Below are 18901 nucleotides of genomic sequence, written 5' to 3'. Positions count from 1 at the left end.
CCGCGTGAATTTGCGCTGGATAGACTCTAAATACTACCGAAGCGTATTCCAGTACTGACCGCACCAAATCGCAGGTGTGTCTTGATGGAGACCGGGTCAGTGATGTCTCGTGCAATTTTTTTAGTAAGCCTATCAATTGGTTTCCCTTAGCGACAACGTGCCCTAGCTGGTCGTGGAAGCTCAACTTTTCGTCAAGGAGCACTCCTAGATCTCTGACACAGCTTTTGCGCCCAATGGTAGATCCATTAAACGCATAATCATGCACTAAGGGGCGCCGCTTTCTCGCAAACGTAACGACAACACACTTCTCGACAATTCTACCATTCAAAGGAAGGCACTTAGAGTGACTTGAGGGCGGAGTTGGTCTGACCGGTCACGGATTGGCAGAAACAGTTTCGCGTCGTCCGCATACAGTAGGTGACTGTCAGGAGGGGGCAACCGATTTACGTCATTCAGGAAAATGACGAACAGCAGCGGTCCAAGGCTACTCCCCTGCAGCACTCCCGAAGAAGCATCGATACGGCGCGACACATGGGGTCCTATCTTCACCCAGTATGTGCGACCGGCAAGATAGGAATGCATCCAGGCCAGCAGCTGCACGGGCAGGCCAAGCGTTTGGAGCTTTGCAAGCAGCAAGGCGTGCGGAACGCTGTCGAAGGCCACCTTGATGTCCGTGCAGACTGCGTCGATCTGCGAGCCAGATTGGTGGTGATTGAACGCTGAGGGACAAATCCATGTTGAGATGCGCGAATGCAGTTTGAGGCAGCTGCGAGGAGTGGTTCGTACACCAGGAGCTCGAAAACCTTAGCGCAGGCACAGAGCGATGTAATGCCACGGTAATTACATACATTTGATTTCTCCCCCTTTTTGAACACTGGAACTAGCCACGAAGTTTTCCAGCAGGCAGGATAGATACCCGGATAGATGTTCCATTATATGATTCGAAACCCAGTAAAACTCATACTTGGACCCATAACCCGTGTTATTAGAGTATCCAAGGCGAGATCGATTCCGGACGAGCCCGGATAAAAGACGTTTGATTGTATTTACTTAGAGAAGCTGTCATAAACTAAATTCACAAACGTAATTCATCGATTTTTTGCATAATAAACATATTCTCAAAACAGCATTTGTTTTTCGTTTCTAATTGAATATGTATATTTGTGTCAACATCGGATGAACATATTCAGAATTATGAATTATGTACGCAATGTCACCTTTACATTCAAGTTCCCTTAACTTAATTACAAATTTTAATTGCATATCCACCGCTTTTACTGATGTCTCGTTACACATGTAGCATCCTATATTTTGTTAATGCTAAAGATCATCTGATGACATAAATGAATTTTCCGACTTAGATTCTTCTAATCTACGAATTTGCTGACGTAGATACATTATTCTGAAATGAAAAGATATTGTTTTATATTAGTTATACATGTGAAAAGTGAAAATGTGAAAACAGTTATGTGAAAAGAAAACTAAACTAAATAATAATGCATAAATAATGTTGATGTTTAAACAAATAGGTCTTATTTTATGAGAAATGGGTTATAAGCATCGCACCGAACTGCTAGTGAGCATCGTTTATTTATTTACGATTTTGGTTCAATTCAAATCCAATAGAGGTGAACATATAGTTTCCTCCATTGTTTTACAAATTTCAATAGCCGGCATCGCTAAAGAAGTGGGTAAAAACTAACAGTCGTTAAAAAGTGCTTGGCGTTAGCATCACGAACGCACTGAATCCATTTGCCAATTTTAACGACCAGTCGTTTTAGGCTAGGCTAGGCTAGGCCAAGCAAAAAGCGCAAGCGATACAACCCTACTCGCTAATTTCCGATAAATAAACCTTATAAACGATAAACCTTCGCCGGCCATTGCAAGCTTATAAGCAGTGCATTTCTTCTTATAGCTCAACAACCGTTGCCGGTCAAGGCTTGTCTGTACCACTAATGGTGTTGGCTTTGAGTGACTTATGGATTACCCCCCTAGCAGAAAAATCAGTCCTACGTATGGCGGCACGGTTCATTCGGGGCTTGAACCCATGACGGACATGTTGTTAAGTCGTACGAGTTGACGACTGTACCACGAGACCGGTTTCATTTTAGCAGTGCATTAAGCAGTAATTAAATGCTTTTGATACAATTCTATGACAAAAATCATATTGATCCCCTAAACATTGCGAGGGTTTCAAATATTATCTTCTACAATTCTGCAATAATCTGTATGTTTTGTTAATAATTTAATGTTCTTCAATTTATTATTCGTAGATATGATAACTCAATATATTATTTTGGATTCTTTAAAAAGATTTATTAATATCAAGTTGTATATAAGCTATATTTCAGGCTGTTAAAAATATTCGCGGGTGCTATAATAAAACTGTAAATATTATAGACAAAAAACTGCTTACAGGGTTTTCGAGGATTATATAGACATGTTCAGCGAGTTGTAGTTTTGATCAGGCACCTGTCGGCGAGATGTAGTATTTTTTGGACGTAGAAGTTGACATGTTCGGCGATCCTGTAGTGCTGTCATTTTCCCCCCATTGGACTGCAGCCACCTTGTAAATCCACCTTGAATCATCAGGTAAACAAACAGTTTCCGGTAGATTCCACCACCTGATCGCAGGGTAGTTTTGTGTGTGGATTTGTATGGAGTGTTCACATGATTTCAGCCTCCAACTGTCAAACTCTAAAAAAGCTGACTAGAATCGTGAAGGGCCCCAATATCAGAATGTTCTGCACGAATCGTATCAAATCTCCCTATACAAAACGAAGTAAGAGGTGACGCTCACGTTACGCTCATAGGTGACGTTTGTTCACTATAGGATCTTCCTGTACGGAAAAGTTACTCACTATAGAACGGTTTTGCTAACCAACTATGGGTGCTTGGATGATTTTTATTTCTTTGCGGTGTTTCCACTCTCCGAGGTATCAAGCAATTGTATAGTGATTGAATCATTCAGGCATTCAAATCAAAAGACATCATTGTTTTCTTCTACACACGTGTTGAAAGTGTATCAATAATAATCAAATTATTCCCAGGGATTCTAAATAATTCTGTGGTAGAGTTTCTACCCCGTTCCATCCATTTTATCATGCGTAGTAATATTTTATTGTGTAGTTCAAAACGTTTAAATAAAAAGACTTGCTTCGAACCATCGTCCAAGTGCATTGTACATTAACTCAAAAATGCGTGATACAATGCAATATAGTGAAACAATCGGAGATGCATAACTAGGACTAAATGAACAATTTTAAAACATGCATATAACAGGTTCATAATTCCCATGGATCAAGCCTCCATACGCAGATTGCTGAATAAGGCTCAGTACGAGTTGTGTTAAACATTTGGAAAAAAACAAAAATTGAATAATTGAATTTTAATATTTATTCATCCTTTGAAAGTATATCTTGCGGGAACAATAATTGTATGGTTCAGCAGTGGCAATACAACTAAACTGCACTATAAAACTGAAATGAAATGCAACTCCTATTGGGAAAAGTAATGGGATAATAATATACACGGAATAAGGACATTCCTGGGTCTGGGGTTCTTTTTTATATGAGCACATGATGAAGCTACAAAGTTAAATGAAGTTAATTTAATTGTTTTATTAGCATTTAGCACTCCTGAATATCCATGGTTGCTTGGTACACAAATAGTCTTGCAGGAGGTGGGGCACGGGTCAATAATAAGCCGTGACAGTGAGCCCTGTGGATGGGTGACTCGGACCCATATATCATATGAACATGTCATGACATTCAATAGTAGCTATTCCATAAGTTCAGAACGACTTAATTTTCTGTGGCGTCGACATTAACATCCGTCACATCTCAACCGAATGCCATGGTTATACAGCAGAACGCATCACCTGCAAATTGGACCACAGCATAGACACCATCTTCTCTCCAGACAGCGATTGCCAGTGTAAACTTTTAAAATTCCTATTATTAATAACTCTCTATAATTAATAATATTAATGTAATCCTAATATATTATTAACTTTAATAAACAACTCTAACCAAACCCACAAGTGTAACAGACAATAAAATCAACGGATAGCTTAAGTAAACCGAAACTAGCCGGTATAAGGTAATTTGCAAGCAGCAAATGGCTTGCAAAGAAGATTGTTAAATTTTAGTTAAAGAATAAATTATTCTTCTATTTGGCTTACGACTTACGACTTAGGACGACATGCCAACCTCTACAAGCTTTCGAGACTTTATTCATTACCACGTAGCCGGATAGTCAATCCTTGCTACGGGGGACGGTCCATTCTGGGTTTGAACCCATGACGGGCATGTTATTGAGTTGTTCGAGTTGACGACCACGGAACCGCCCCAAGATTAAATTAATAAAAGAGACGAATGTAGCCAATCACAGCTCAAAGTCTCTACAAAAAAATAACGACTAAATTAAATTTTTGTCTGTCGTATGTGGTCGTAAAATGGTCAATGATAGCGGAATAGTCAAACATCTTCTTTGCCACAACAACCGTTTTCGGTCAAGGCCTGCCTGCACCACAGTGGGACTTGGTTTTCATAAACATTTTGATAACCCATAGCAGGAGAATAGTTAGTCATACGTATGGTATATTTGGAACTTAGACCCATGATTGGCATGTTGTAGAGTCGTACAAGTTGACGACTGTACCACGATTCCAGCCGATAGTCAAACATACTGAGAAAGAAAGTGGACCATGATTGCTAATGTAATGGAAACAGTGATATTTACCACATATTGTAGATAAAACAAAAATATGTATGGGCTATGAACGTGGATAAGCATTGGATAGATACATACCTGTACCAAGATAGCAACACGGTCATATAGAGTATTAATAAAAAGATATCAAAAGAGAACTGAATTGTTTATCTACATGTGCATGAAAACCTTTAAATGTGCCCTGTAGTCGGTATACACGTTTAAGGTTCTGTAGCGAAATTCTGCAACCGGGCCAAATTAACTAGTTTAAAGCAAAACGTTACATTGAAAAAAACATTCGTTCCAAATCTGCAGCGCAAAACCTCGCGCATTTCTCCCCATACAAACGGGAACGTTCGACCCCGGCAGGTAGAACTCATTCTTTCACGCGCTTCTTACGGTCTCTCAATGGTACGTTATTTTAAAACTGAGCGCCAAGTGAGCCTTCTGACAACCGGGGCGATCGGATCTCGTCGTTCGAAGCCCATAGTCGCCACGAATGAAAAAAACGATTCGACAATTGCAACATTCAATATCGCACGGTTTGTGCACAAGAAGACAACTTGGAAAAAATGGGTGGAGCGTTTCGCTAGTGCTACCAAAGTATTAAAAGTGGAGAAAGTGGACATACTGACGACGAGTAGACGATCCTGCATTACATGGGCAGTGAGACGTACAACATTTGTGTGTGGCTTACTCTCGCTGGATGAACCGAAGGCGAAAACGTACGACCAAATCGTCAGCGCGTTTTACAATCATTTCGACCCAAAACCATTGGAAGTTCCGATAACGTACACAAAGGAAGAAGAAAGATTCACCGAGTTCGTGGCACCGTTACAACGTGAAACTGAAAACTGTGCGTATGGTGAATATTTGCAGAAAGGTTTTGCGAAACCAATTTGTGTTCGGTTTACCCAATAAAATGATCCATGCGAGGCCAATAACTGAAGAAGATTTAACATTTGGTAAAGCAAAGCAAATCGCATTCTCATTGAAAACAGTTAACGACGGTGTATAAATTTTAGCCCAAAGAGTGAGAAGGATAGCAAACCTCGTGGAGCAACTTAAGGATTAGGACACTCAGGATACAGCAGACCCGCCATGCAATTCACAGTGATTTGCGAGTGCGTGAGGGCTCCCATGCCATACAAGTTTACATCCCCAGCACCCTCACATTTAATAGCTTGCGAGAGCCTAGGCAGTTTTTTTGGCAATAACTTCAGCAGTTATAATTATAGCAGGTATAAAAGTGCGATATGTAACATACTAAAAACCTAATTTTGCCTTTTTTTTTCAATCCACAAAAATTGCAATATTGACCTTTTCGACGAATAACACCGCAAAAAAAACATAATTTATGAATGAAACATAAAGATTATTTAAAATAACATAAACATAACAACCCTCGTAATGCTTAACGGAAATCAAATTCATAAAAAATATTCTGCAAGTAGATAATGTAAAAGATAGCAAAAAAAATCAGATTGTAAAATTACATGTTAAGTTTTAGGTAGACAGTCGTTCGCCTGTTATATTAATTAACGACCATGATAAAGCGAAATATCTTAAAAAATTAAGCTCGTACAAACGGACGTAAAACTGATAAGCTCTTGCGGAGGAAAAAGTTCAGTCGTAGGAATTGATGAAGCGAAAATTAATACAAAGGCGGGCATAAATAAACTACGATTGTTCATAATTGGAGCAATAAGCATACTAGTGAAGGTAGAGAAAAACTAATGGGCAACCTCAATAGTACCAGTTAGGAAACCGGGTAACAAAATAAGATTGTGTGGAGATTACAAGCTAACAATTAACAATGAAATATTAATTGATGCCGGTCCAGTGGTAAAGGCGTCATCTCGTATGAATCAATAACATGCCCGTTATGGGTTCAAACCCCGAATGGACCGTGATCCCAGACGTGTAGGATAGTAAGTGCTATGCTATGGGTAATCAAAAAGTCACTGAAAACCAAGCCCACTAGTGGTACTGGCCAGTCTTGACCGACAACGATTGCCCATGCATACTCAAAAATGAAAATCAGGGAGAAAGATTAACACTTACTAACGTAAAATACTCACGTGGGACTTAATCATCTCACTAGGGTTATGCATGGGGTTTTGCCTCTGCTCCAGTCATATTTAAAAGATTAGCTTCAATTCTTTAAGGCATACCAGGGATTACAGTATTCTTAGGTGATGGAAAAATCTACACCAAATGATACACCAAACGATACGGAACATTTAGGGGAAGGTAGGTGAAGACGGACACTGTGGGGAAGATGGACACTTCTCATATATGCATCAAAATGGTAATTTTTCAAAAAATCAACAATGCAGCATCATAACTTAAAGTAAAACAATACATTTGAGAACATTTTTGGCATAATATATGCAAAATTGTTTAAATACACGAACAAAATAAATTTTCAATAATGTGCACCCTTGTGGATCTAATTTGACTACTACGGATCTTAAGCTCTACAACTTGTATTGTTTATATTTCTGGAAGTTTTATTTCATGAATGAGTTGTCGTGATCATTAATGAAAAAACTGGCGACAGCAATACTAAATATTGTTTTCAGGTGGTTTAAACATCCTGACACCAAAGCGGGAAAGACGGACACCTAGTCGTAAGGAAAGATGGACACCAAATTTGTTCATTTTATTTTATATTATTTCTTATATCAATTGCAGGGCTGATACAGAAGTCTCAATTTGAAAACCGCGAAATCCGCGCCAGGCTTTTGAAATCCGCGCCAAAACTTAAACTCCGCGCTTATACGAAAGCAACACATATAATTATTGAATCAGGGATTTTTTGTTGAATCAGGGAACTACATTGTTCTGTTCTTCAACTTCCTTTTTCTTGCTGCTCAATCCTAAATCTGCATTCTTCTTTTCTTGTTATTCTTTTTCATTTTTTTCGTTGTGTGCCTAGCCAGTTTTGCTTTTAATAATAATTCTTTGATGGAATAAACTTTTATATATCATATTTGAAAAATTGCAATCCATTGATTATGTTTTTTTGATGGTTGAAGAGTTCTAACATACATGAGCTTTTTACTATCATCACCAATTTGGAAGACGAGAAGCGTCGTTCAGCCTCAGCATTGGAATGGGAAATGGTGATGACAATTTGGAACAGTTTTTTGAGTTCAATGAAATTATGCTGCCGAAAAGAACAGCATAAAACTCCAAACTATCATTATAAGGTGGAAGGAAATGCTTCAAATTTGTTAGTACCACAATTTCTTCAAAAACACAAACTTTGTCGAGTCGACCATTTCAGCTAGTTTCAACATTTTTTCCTCTGCTTTAATGGAGAAAACCTTTGTAGGTTTCATGTATGAGACGAGATGGAAATAAAATTTGTGGGGAATGTTATTCTCATGCAAATATGTTATTAATTTTACCACATACTTTTTCATACCTTTTTTAACAGTGGTTATGACCTGTTCATTTGTCTCATACTTAGATAAACAACTGGGCAAAAATATCTCGTCAACTTTTTTTAATCCACTGCCTAAGTTAGCCGGTCTCGTAGTACAGTCGTCAACTCGTACGACTTAACAACATGCCCGTCATGGATTCCATCTGCAAATAGACCGTGCCGCCATACGTACACACTTAAAAATATTTCACGACCTCGGTTAAAAATACTGCCGAAATCCGACGGCTCTTTCGATTCTTGCTGATATGTCAGTTGAAAAATCCCAGTAGCCGAAAATCAGTACCATTTAAAACTGAAATATCAGTTAAATAAATATTTGAACCGAAACTCGGCAACACAACTTGCCGAGAACATACGTTAACACAGCTGTCACCGAGCTCGTCCGTCAAAATAACCGAGATTTCAGCTTTACTATTTGGATTAGCCGAGGCTCGGTATTCTATCTGTCATTCGCCATTGTGTTAATCTCGTGCTTCTTCTTCTTCTTCTTTGGCTCAACAACCGATGTCGGTCAAGGCCTGCCTGTACCCACTTGTGGGCTTGGCTTTCAGTGACTAATTGTTTCCCCCCCATAGCAGGATAGTCAGTCCTACGTATGGCGGCGCGATCTATTTGGGGATTGAACCCATGACGGGCATGTTGTTAAGTCGTACGAGTTGACGACTGTACTACGAGACCGGCTATTCTCGTGCTAATGAAACGAAAACCTTTCGGAGTGATGTTGTGATGCAAAATTAAAAGTGTAAAAATATAAGTGAAAATGAGTCTCTCAGCGTGAAAAAAAAAAAACCGAGTGTCAGTAGCGTGCGATCGAGCACGGGTATGGAACGGGGTTGGGGCTAGGAAACTTTATCAGCGCACGCAACCGGTGCTCTTCAGAGCGTCGCTCGGAGCAATCTCTATTGAAGGATCATATGTGGAAGCTAATCCGATTGGTTCAACCTTAGCCAGGCCGTTCAGACTTCCAGGATTCATTTCCAGTCACCTACACGAGTAAGTAAGTATCAACACTCGACCACGTAAAATCTAAACAGGGTTCACTCAGACTTGTTTCACTCTGCCCACTTTACAGAACCGTGCCTGTACCAGTGCCCGCTCCTTGCCCGGCTCATTTTCCTGTACATATACCACATCCAAACGCTGTGCCCCATCCGGCGGTTGAACCGACGCCTGTCCCTACGCTTCCCATCACACCAGAAATCTCATAAGATTAAGGTGACTTTCTGCCGTCCTGCAACAGTAAGGGGCACGATGGTGACATCATGCTGCAGAAGGTGTACACCGGCCATCATCATGGGCTCAGACTGCTATGACTATTTCTCCCAGCAAATAATATTGTTTATTTATGTTACCTAAATAAACCCACTTGATACGCAAATAAAACCACTAAAATAAAGATAAAATGTTTTTATATTTAGCCGAAATCTCGATTTGCTCTAACCGAAAATCTCGGTTAAACGTCAAAACAAAATGTCATTAACCGAGATGTCGGCAACAGAAATTTAACCGAGATCCTTGCCGAGATCTCAGTTGTGCAGATCTCGGCAAAAATTAACCGAGATTCGGCAAACTTTTTTAAGAGTGTAGGACTGACTATTCTGCTATGGGGGGAAATTAATTAGTCACTGAAAGCCAAGCCCACAAGTGGTACAGGCAGGCCTTGACCGACATCGGTTGTTGAGCCAAAGAAGAAGAAGAAGAAGACTAAGTCCAAATGTTTAGTTTCAAAAACAGTCTCTAGCTTTTCGACTTCATAAATGTTTGTTAACTAACACGACATAAAAGATTTTATATATTCGTAAATTTGAAAAAGTACAAAATCATTGGTTTCCAGAAATTTAATTAACTTTTCCTTAATTTAATTTAATTAATTGAACTCAATTACGGACTTGATACCTTTTATAGACAGTATCCTAACAATAACCTCTTCATGATAACTATTTGTTTTCCTTTCCGAGTGAGTCAAGTTGGCTTTCAATGCAAAAAGTTCGTCTATGTTCGCTAGTAGGACCTGCGATGCATTGCCTAACATTACCCAACGTGTTTCAACAAATTTTACGAACTTTTTTGGTTTTTCCTTGCAACTTTTTTCGAATTCTTCCCACTTGGATGGTACATTAAAATAGTATTAAACTACCTTCGCCCACTCAGACACCTCAATCCACCAAACTCTTTCAAGGCATACTTAACAGCATTGTGTATGATATGGGCTGGGCATGATCCTGTGTCAACTAGCTGGAATCCTCTTTTTCGAACCAACTTGCTGTTCATTTTCTGCCGATATAAACTGAAACCCTTCAAATCATTTGGCGCTATCGCGCGTAACACCTTGGTGTCTTTTTCAGCGGTGTTGAACGATTCATTCTTTATTACTGCGTGTATGGTCCAAATAACCTCTTTTTCGAGAATACCTCCGTCTCGGAAACCTTCTCGAGTTTTTTTTAACAAATAATGACGATTTTGAAGATAATTTTTATTATTTCCGCAAAATCCGCGCGAAACGCAAAATCCGCGCTAGCTGTAACAGCCCTGCAATTGGTGATGTATTGATTTCTTCAAATACCTTAAATACGGATATTCCAAAGTTATAAACCAATCGGCAACTAGAGAAAGTATTGAAATAAGCGAGAAATGAAACACCGGTCGAAATAGTAGCTGATAAGGAGCTTCAGACGAAAAGATGAGGCATTGATACGACATCGTTCAGGAATAGATGAGAAATTCTGTGGGATTACGATATCAAATGTTGAATTTTGACATGGTGGAAAATGGCTTTAACTACTAACGAGTTCCTCAAAAAAATACTGGAGTCGTGGTCTTTTCGCGGAATAATTTCCTAAAGCAAAGTTTTAAATTGTTGTTCTGTGAGCTGATGCAACCTCCACTGTTAGTGCGCGATATTAAAAAAGATGCCTTAGATTCTGCATTCTACGTTCTATTAGAAGCGGTGCTTACAATTCCTAAAACCACGGCTGAATGAATCGTCGTTGCAATAGGCCAAGAATTGGTTTATAAACGTACCAGGACGTGGAAAGCGATAGAATTTGTTAAAATACTGTAAACCTCTTCGCTTTCCAACGTTTTCTACAGGTGTCCATCTTACCCTTCATGGTATCCATCTTTCCCATATCAGGTGTCCGTCTTACCCGAACATTTCAAAACCGCACGAAAAAAATCATGTTTTTCTTACATAAAAAACGCAAAAATCGATGGAAACTTAAAAGTTTCAACACATTTTCTGATAAAACAGGAGTGTAAGATAATATATACACCTTCTCATGGTCGTTGCACTTATATATCCCTAGATTTTTACCATTTCCCTTAACGTGTCCGTCTTTACCTACCTTCCCCTACAAAGATTACGCGACAAGTAATCAAACGATTTAATCATCACAATATGCTAACAAATAAAAAAATATGCAAAATTTCAGAGGACAAGATTGAGAACTGCGGCTACATGATAGATAAGGAAGGAGTCTATAATACAAGGCAAAATACACCTGTTTCCATCTACGTTCGAATCTCGTGCCATTTGCATCGAATCGCCAATCGCCTGCTTCGAATCGCATGCCACTACGATCGAATGCGTGCAACCATGGTTGAATCGCGTTCCACTACGGTCGAATCGTGTGCCACTACGATCGAATCGTATGCCGCTACCATTGGATTTCTGAAAGGTAGGGCATAGCAAACTGTTTGTTTGCGTTTTAAAGCTGCTTCTTTCGTCGCCAATGCCAATTCGTTTGTAAAATTCTAATAAAAGGTAATTATTCACTGATTACACGTGAAATCCTTGTTATTAACGAATACTCGTGGTTCCTTGTTGATGGTAAAATCCTTGTTTTCAACTAATATTCGGTGTTCGTTTTTGATGGTAAAATCCATGGTTTCAACCAATATTCGTGGGGTTTGCCTATAATCAGAGAATAATTCCCTTTTATTAGTATTTTACAAACGAAATGCCGTTGGCGAAGAAAGAAACAGCTTTCAAACGTAAACAAACAGTTTACTATGCTCTTGCTTTCAGAAATCCAATGGCATATGATTCGACCATAGTGGAACGCGATTCAACCGTACTGGCACGCGATTCAACTGGGGATGCACGCATTCGATCGTAGTGGCAAGCGATTCGAAGCAGGCGGTTAGTGATTCGAACGTAGCTGGAAACAGGTGTAACGCTGAACGGAAACGGGACACTGGGACATCGAAGTCAAATAAGTGATATAAGTTGTTGAAAGCCGATAGAGCTCGGAGAAAAGGATCCCAAGTGATTTGTTCTAAATTTTGGTGCTCGAGATACCAAAAAGTGTGATTTTGTGTGTGATAAACCGTGTAGAAAGTATCAAAATTTCGTTTGTGCGTGCGAATGACCTTCTTCTATTGGATCAAGATGGCGTCCAATTCGTTTTAGAGTAATTTGCTTCAATATTTGGCGAAAAAATAAGGTACAGTATCGGACATTAAGATAGAACCCTGGTGTTTTCAACGCACCGTGCACGTGTTTTGCCACGTTACTTGTGTTTATGTGTGTATGTGTGTGTGTATGTGTGTGTGTGTGTGTGTGTGTGTGTGTGTGTGTGTGTGTGTGTGTGTGTGTGTGTGTGTGTGTGTGTGTGTGTGTGTGTGAGTGTGTGTGTGTGTGAGTGTGTGTGTGTGTGTGTGTGTGCGAGTGCGCGGGTTTTTGTCTGAAAAACGTAGCTTGACATGATTTCATATTCGGTTGAAAGCATTCTGATGATGTGTGTTATCATGTGAAACAGCGTGCGTTCACACTTTGATAAAAGCTAAAGTTCGCATCGACAGCAGCGCTTATTCCTCGGACGAAAACGCAGATGTGCTGTTTCATGAATGTGAATGCGACACCGGTGCGAAATGGAAACGCGCACAATAGCAATGAACTCGGCATTCCCTCACAGGTGTTTCGCCAGTGCACGCCATTGAAAGGCCTGCGTGCATCTCTGCGTTGAACGTTGCGTGCGCATGGGAAACTTTGTGTGTGCATTGAGCAAGCGCGCAGGTGTTCTTTTCAATGGGCGTTTTGTTTCATGAGCGCGGCAGTATTCTGTTCTGGTTTTGAATGGGTAGATGCTCACTCGCGTACTCATTGATAGTTTTTATCCATACGCTTTTTTGCTGCTCGACAACGATGTGATTCATCGCGTATAAAAGCAGAACGCAGGCAGTGCACGGCATCAGTCGTGGCCAAGTTTTTATCCAGTGTGTTCTTGACGGTCTAAGCAAGCAATGTTAGTAACAATGGGTCGAGGTAAACATTGTACCGATTATCAGCGCCATATCATTAAGCGAATGGCGGCTGCTGGCATTAAGCGCAGAACGATCGAGTTCGTGATGGAACGATCGCGCACCTTTGTGGCAAACGCGCTTCGGACAACCGAAACGCGCAAGTCACCCGGACGTCCTCGGAAGACCACGGCGGAGGAAGACCGTAAAATCGTAAACATATCTAAGAAACATCCGTTTAGCTCGGCACCAGAGATCCGAGGCAGACTGAAATTGGCGGTGACGCCGAGAACAGTTCAGCGAAGATTGGTCAGTGCCGGGCTACTCGCACAGTGCCACGCAAAGTGCCCAATTTAACACCTGCGCATAAAAACGCACGGGTGTTATTTGCAATTGAGCACATGTTCTTCGATGAGGAGGATTGGCGCAGGGTTTTGTGGTCAGACGAGTCGAAATTCAATCGACAGGGGTCGGACGGACGCAGGTTGGTTCGGCGCCCTGTTAATTGTGCTCTTGATCCGAAATACTGCTTCAAAACTTTCAAGCATGGCGGTGATAGTCTCATGGTGTGGGATGCTTCTCCTACTATGGGATGGGTCCGTTGGTTCGAATCCACGGTAATTTAAATCGTTTTGGGTATCGAGACATTCCTCGGTCGGAAGGAATAACCTTCCTCGGTCTTGGATGTTTATGCAAGACAACGATTCTAAGCATACTTCCGGGACTGTCCAAACTTGGCTTGCTGACAGCAATGTCAAAACAATGAAGTGGCCTGCCCTTAGCCCGGATCTCAATCCCATTGAGAACCTCTGGGCAATATTCAAGAAGAGGCTGGGTAAAAACATACCGGAAGATCTGGATCACCTCTTCGATCACATGCAAGAGGTGTGGAGCAAAATTCCACCTAAAACGATCCAGAATATGGTGATGTCGATGCGTCAACGCATGATAAATGTCATCGTGGGCGACGGCAATAAGATAAAAAACTGAGCTTATTGCATTTTTGAATAGGGATCACTGCTCGCGAGGGCGGTGGTCCTGCTAATTACAACAAAAACCTAACCCAAAACACAAAAAAACTACTAACAAATCTATCCGAAACGACATACTTGTGAAACAAACACACACACCAATACACATTCAAACATACATACACACACACACACACATGCACACACACACACATGTACACACACACATGCACACACACACATGTACACACACACATTCACACACATGCACACACACACAAACACAAACACACAAACCACACACATAAACCTGTCCCAACGGGTGCATGCTGCGTTGAAAACACTAGGGTCCTATCATTCTGTCCGATACTGTACATTTCGTACGGCGTTATTTGGTGAAAATTCGATGATTTTTTATATAAAATAAACTATACGACCAGTAATAAGCATTCGAAACGTTATTTCCCAAATGATAGAAAAAAAGCATCGAAAAATACACTTCACTCTCGATTTTAAGAGGCTTGTTATAAAGGTTTCTTAAACTGGTGCAGTTTAAGGGAAGTTTAAGGTGCCTGTTTAAGGGAAATAGCTCAAAACCCCGATTTTAGAACTCGAAAATGTCAATTGGGATCATTCGAACTGTAGCGGGTCTTGCGGGATGGGATGGATAGGGGAGGTCTGTCACGAAGGCGACAAGAGGGTGCATTGAGAGGAATGGCGGATAAGAAGGATGGGACGTCAAGTTCATTTAACAGGAGAGCTGAGATGAAACTTGCACGGATGTGGGAATGTCTTTCTTCGATGGGGAGTAACCCAAGAAGGCGACAGCGGATTCAATATCAACTCAAATAATTTAGTTAGGGTAAATGTAACAATAGTGGTGCAATTTGTAGTGGTACAGATGTATTTTAATGGATTACAACAGTTGGAATATGTATTATCTTCGCAATCACAGCTATTTTTATCATGAAACACAGCAAATTTACGAATAAATACATATTTTGTGACTGCTCCCTTGTTCTTATAATGGTGGTAGGTACAGTATCGGACATTAAGATAGAACCCTGGTGTGCACTGTTTTGCCACGTTACTTGTGTTTGTGTGTGTATGTATGTGTGTGTGTGTGTGTGTGTGTGTGTGTGTGTGTGTGTGTGTGTGTGTGTGTGTGTGTGTGTGTGTGTGTGTGTGTGTGTGTGTGTGTGTGTGTGTGTGTGTGTGTGTGTGTGTGTGTGTGTGTGTGTGTGTGTGTGTGTGTGTGTGTGTGTGTGTGTGTGTGTGTGTGTGTGTGTGTGTGTGTGTGTGTGTGTGTGTGTGTGTGTGTGTGTGTGTGTGTGTGTGTGTGTGTACTAGTAGAAAGAGTGTGCTTTTTAATGTGTATTTGCAAGTGCGCGGGTTTGTGTCTGAAAAACGTAGCTTGCCATGATGTCATATTGCGTTGCAAGTATTCTGATAATGTGTGTTATCATGTGAATTATCGTGCGTTTACACTTGGATAAAAGCTAAAGTTTGCATCGACAGCAGCGCTTATTCCTCGGACGAAAACGCAGGTGTACTGTTTCATGAATGTGAATGCGACACCGGTGCGAAATGGACACGCGCTCAATAGCAATGAACTCGGCATTCCCTCACAGGTGTTTCGCCAGTGCACGCCATTGAAAGGCCTTCGTGCATCTCTACGTTGAACGTTGTGTGCGCATGGAAAACTTGGTGCGTGCATTGAGCTGGTGCGCAGTTGTTCTTTTCAATGGGCGTTTTGTTTCATGAGCGCGGCAGTATCCTGTTCACGATTTTGAAGGGAAGACGCTTACTCGTGTACTCGTGGATAGTTTTTATCCATGCGATGTTTTCGCTGCTCGACAACGATGTAATTCATCACGTATAGAAGTAGAACGCAGGCAGAGCACGGGATCAGCCGTGTCCAAGTTTTTAACCAGCCCGTTCGTGACGGTCCAAGCAGGCAATGTTAGTAACAATGGGTCGAGGTAAACATTGTACCGATTATCAGCGCCATATGAGAAAGCGAATGGCCGCTGCTGACATTAAGCGCAAAACGATCGAGTTCGAAATGGAACGATCGCGCACTTTTGCGGCAAACGCGTAAACGGCTCACACACACACACACACATGCACACACACACATGCACACACACACACACACACACACACACACACACACACACACACACACACACACACACACACACACACACACACACACACACACACACACACACACACACACACACACACACACACACACACACACACACACACACACACACACACACACACACACACACACACACACACACACACACACACACACACACACACACACACACACACACACACACACACACACACACACACACACACACACACACACACACACACACACATACATACATACACACACACACACACACACACACAAACACAAACACATACAAACCACAAACACATACAAATCACACATAAACCTGGCCCAACGGGTGCATGGTGCGTTGAAAACACCAGGGTTCTATCTTTCTGTCCGATACTGTATGGTAGTCGTCGTATTGTGTTCCTATGGTGATGGTAAACAAAGATGCCTCAAAACAGTGTATAATATCAATGTAACTTAGGTTTGAAGCTGTTTTCATGTAAATAGCAAATATTACTGCCTTTAGATTCATTTCTTTCGTAATTTGATCGTAAAAATGTATGAACCTGTCGCCAACCCACACCCACAAGTGTTTGCTTGATTTAAAGTTGATTTTTAACTCAACCAGGTAGCGAATTTTGGCCTTTGTTTGGGAAATTACTTACATAAAACTCATTTATGTTGCTTATTTTAATGAAAACAGTTCGACATGTCGAAAATGTCGTTGAAAAAAATCTAAAATTACCTGTTTTTATTGATTTTACAACTAAGATTACTATAAAAACATGTCTGTTTGGTGTACCTATAATGGCACTATCGTAAAAAACACTTAAAAATACGTAAATATGGTCAAAAGGCAATGAATTTGAATAAAATAATCGAAACATTACACGAACATTTACTCTATTTTGACTGGATACTGCGTGGTTCGACTTCGGAAACTCGCGTTACGCGGTTTCTTCTCGACCCCCATTACAACCTGATCTAATTTCAATCAAATTGTTGATTGATTATGTAGATAATACGGGAATGTGAAAATTTTTACGTAAAATACAGTGTTCTCCCTCTAATCTCTCTCTCTCTCTCTAATTCTAAAAATCGCTCTTATTTCGAAGTCCCATCGGCTCTCAAATAAAAGAGAGTTGACTGTAAAAGAATGTGTATTGCTCTCCTTAAATATGTCCAAAAAATAGTGAATCATACAATGTATTTACGAAATAACACTAGTTTTATTATGTTAAACTGCAAGACCCTCGTTCAATGTATGTTTAACCCTTTTACAGTCCCACCATTTTAAGAAAATGCACAAACCCATAACGAAATAATGCCAAAAAGTTAAAAAAAAATTATTTTGCCATATTCTGCATAACATTGCTTTACACAAAAGATGATGTACAATATGTGCCATTATTATTGTTTTATTTAAACATTTCCAATATCTTTCCAGGCTTATAATATCATGATCATTATGACACGTCCTTTAAATAGCCTTTGATGCGAATTGTGTGCGTTTAAAATAAATCTGCATTTTTTAAATATTGTTTAAGCAACGGTTAGGTTTGATACGATATGCAATTTAACGAATATTGCATTTGCAACGGCTTAATTTAAAGAGATTTAAATTGTAACTTATCGTATGAGCGATCGACAAGATCGCTGGCCTAAATAAACATATTTTTTTTGGAAACGGCCTGATGCTTGAAAACAACGATGAGCGTGAGCCAAGAAAAGTTCATGCCAGACCGTTCTTATTAAACGCAAATCAGGCGTTACTGCAGCAAGCTACTAAGTGAATCGAGAACGCATAGCAACTGATTACCTTAAAAGCGCAGGGTAGGCAAAGATTGTAGAACACATCTGTTCTGTAGCAAGAACAGGCGAAACCCTTTCGCCAAACACTAAAAGCGCAGCATAGGCACATAATGGCCATCACCATCACTTCACTCCGATACCTATATAAATAAAAATCTCGTGTCACGGTGTTTGTTGCCAGCTACCTCCGAAACGGCTGGATCATTTCCTACGAAACTTTGCACACACCTTATGGTGGTATGAGAATAGGTATTAAGACTTACAACATATTCAGATGTAACATTAAGCTTAATTTAATTACAATTTTACAACTCCCATACATAGGACAGGATTCCCCTTTGACACTTGGTATAAGGTGTCAAGCTGTTTATACTTGAAAATCGGATACTGTAAGGATACAATTATCCCAAGAGAAAAAGCAAAGATGAAATATTTTAGTTTTTTTTGAATAACTAAGATTTACGGGCCAGCTAGTAATGTATAAATTGCACCACCAATCAATAACCTTTAATTGAGACAAAAACAGATTCCAAAACCAAATGTAAAACAATAACATCTTTGAGTATA

At 40.3% G+C, this 18901-nt stretch overlaps 1 protein-coding gene across 1 annotated transcript in view; it reads right to left on the bottom strand.

Annotated features, from left to right (window-relative positions):
• Positions 1 to 1129: 1129 nt before the first annotated feature.
• The window catches only part of LOC120893274 (WW domain-containing adapter protein with coiled-coil homolog), a 29121-nt gene continuing 11349 nt past the window's right edge, over positions 1130 to 18901 (bottom strand). Inside the window, 1 exon segment of the mRNA XM_040295070.1 lies at positions 1130 to 1402. Coding sequence (XP_040151004.1) covers positions 1321 to 1402 — 82 coding nt within the window. The 3' untranslated portion in view covers positions 1130 to 1320.

The sequence above is a fragment of the Anopheles arabiensis genome, chromosome 2 (assembly GCF_016920715.1).
Source record: "Anopheles arabiensis isolate DONGOLA chromosome 2, AaraD3, whole genome shotgun sequence".
Lineage (NCBI taxonomy): Eukaryota > Metazoa > Arthropoda > Insecta > Diptera > Culicidae > Anopheles > Anopheles arabiensis.
This window is presented reverse-complemented; position numbering and strand designations above follow the sequence as displayed.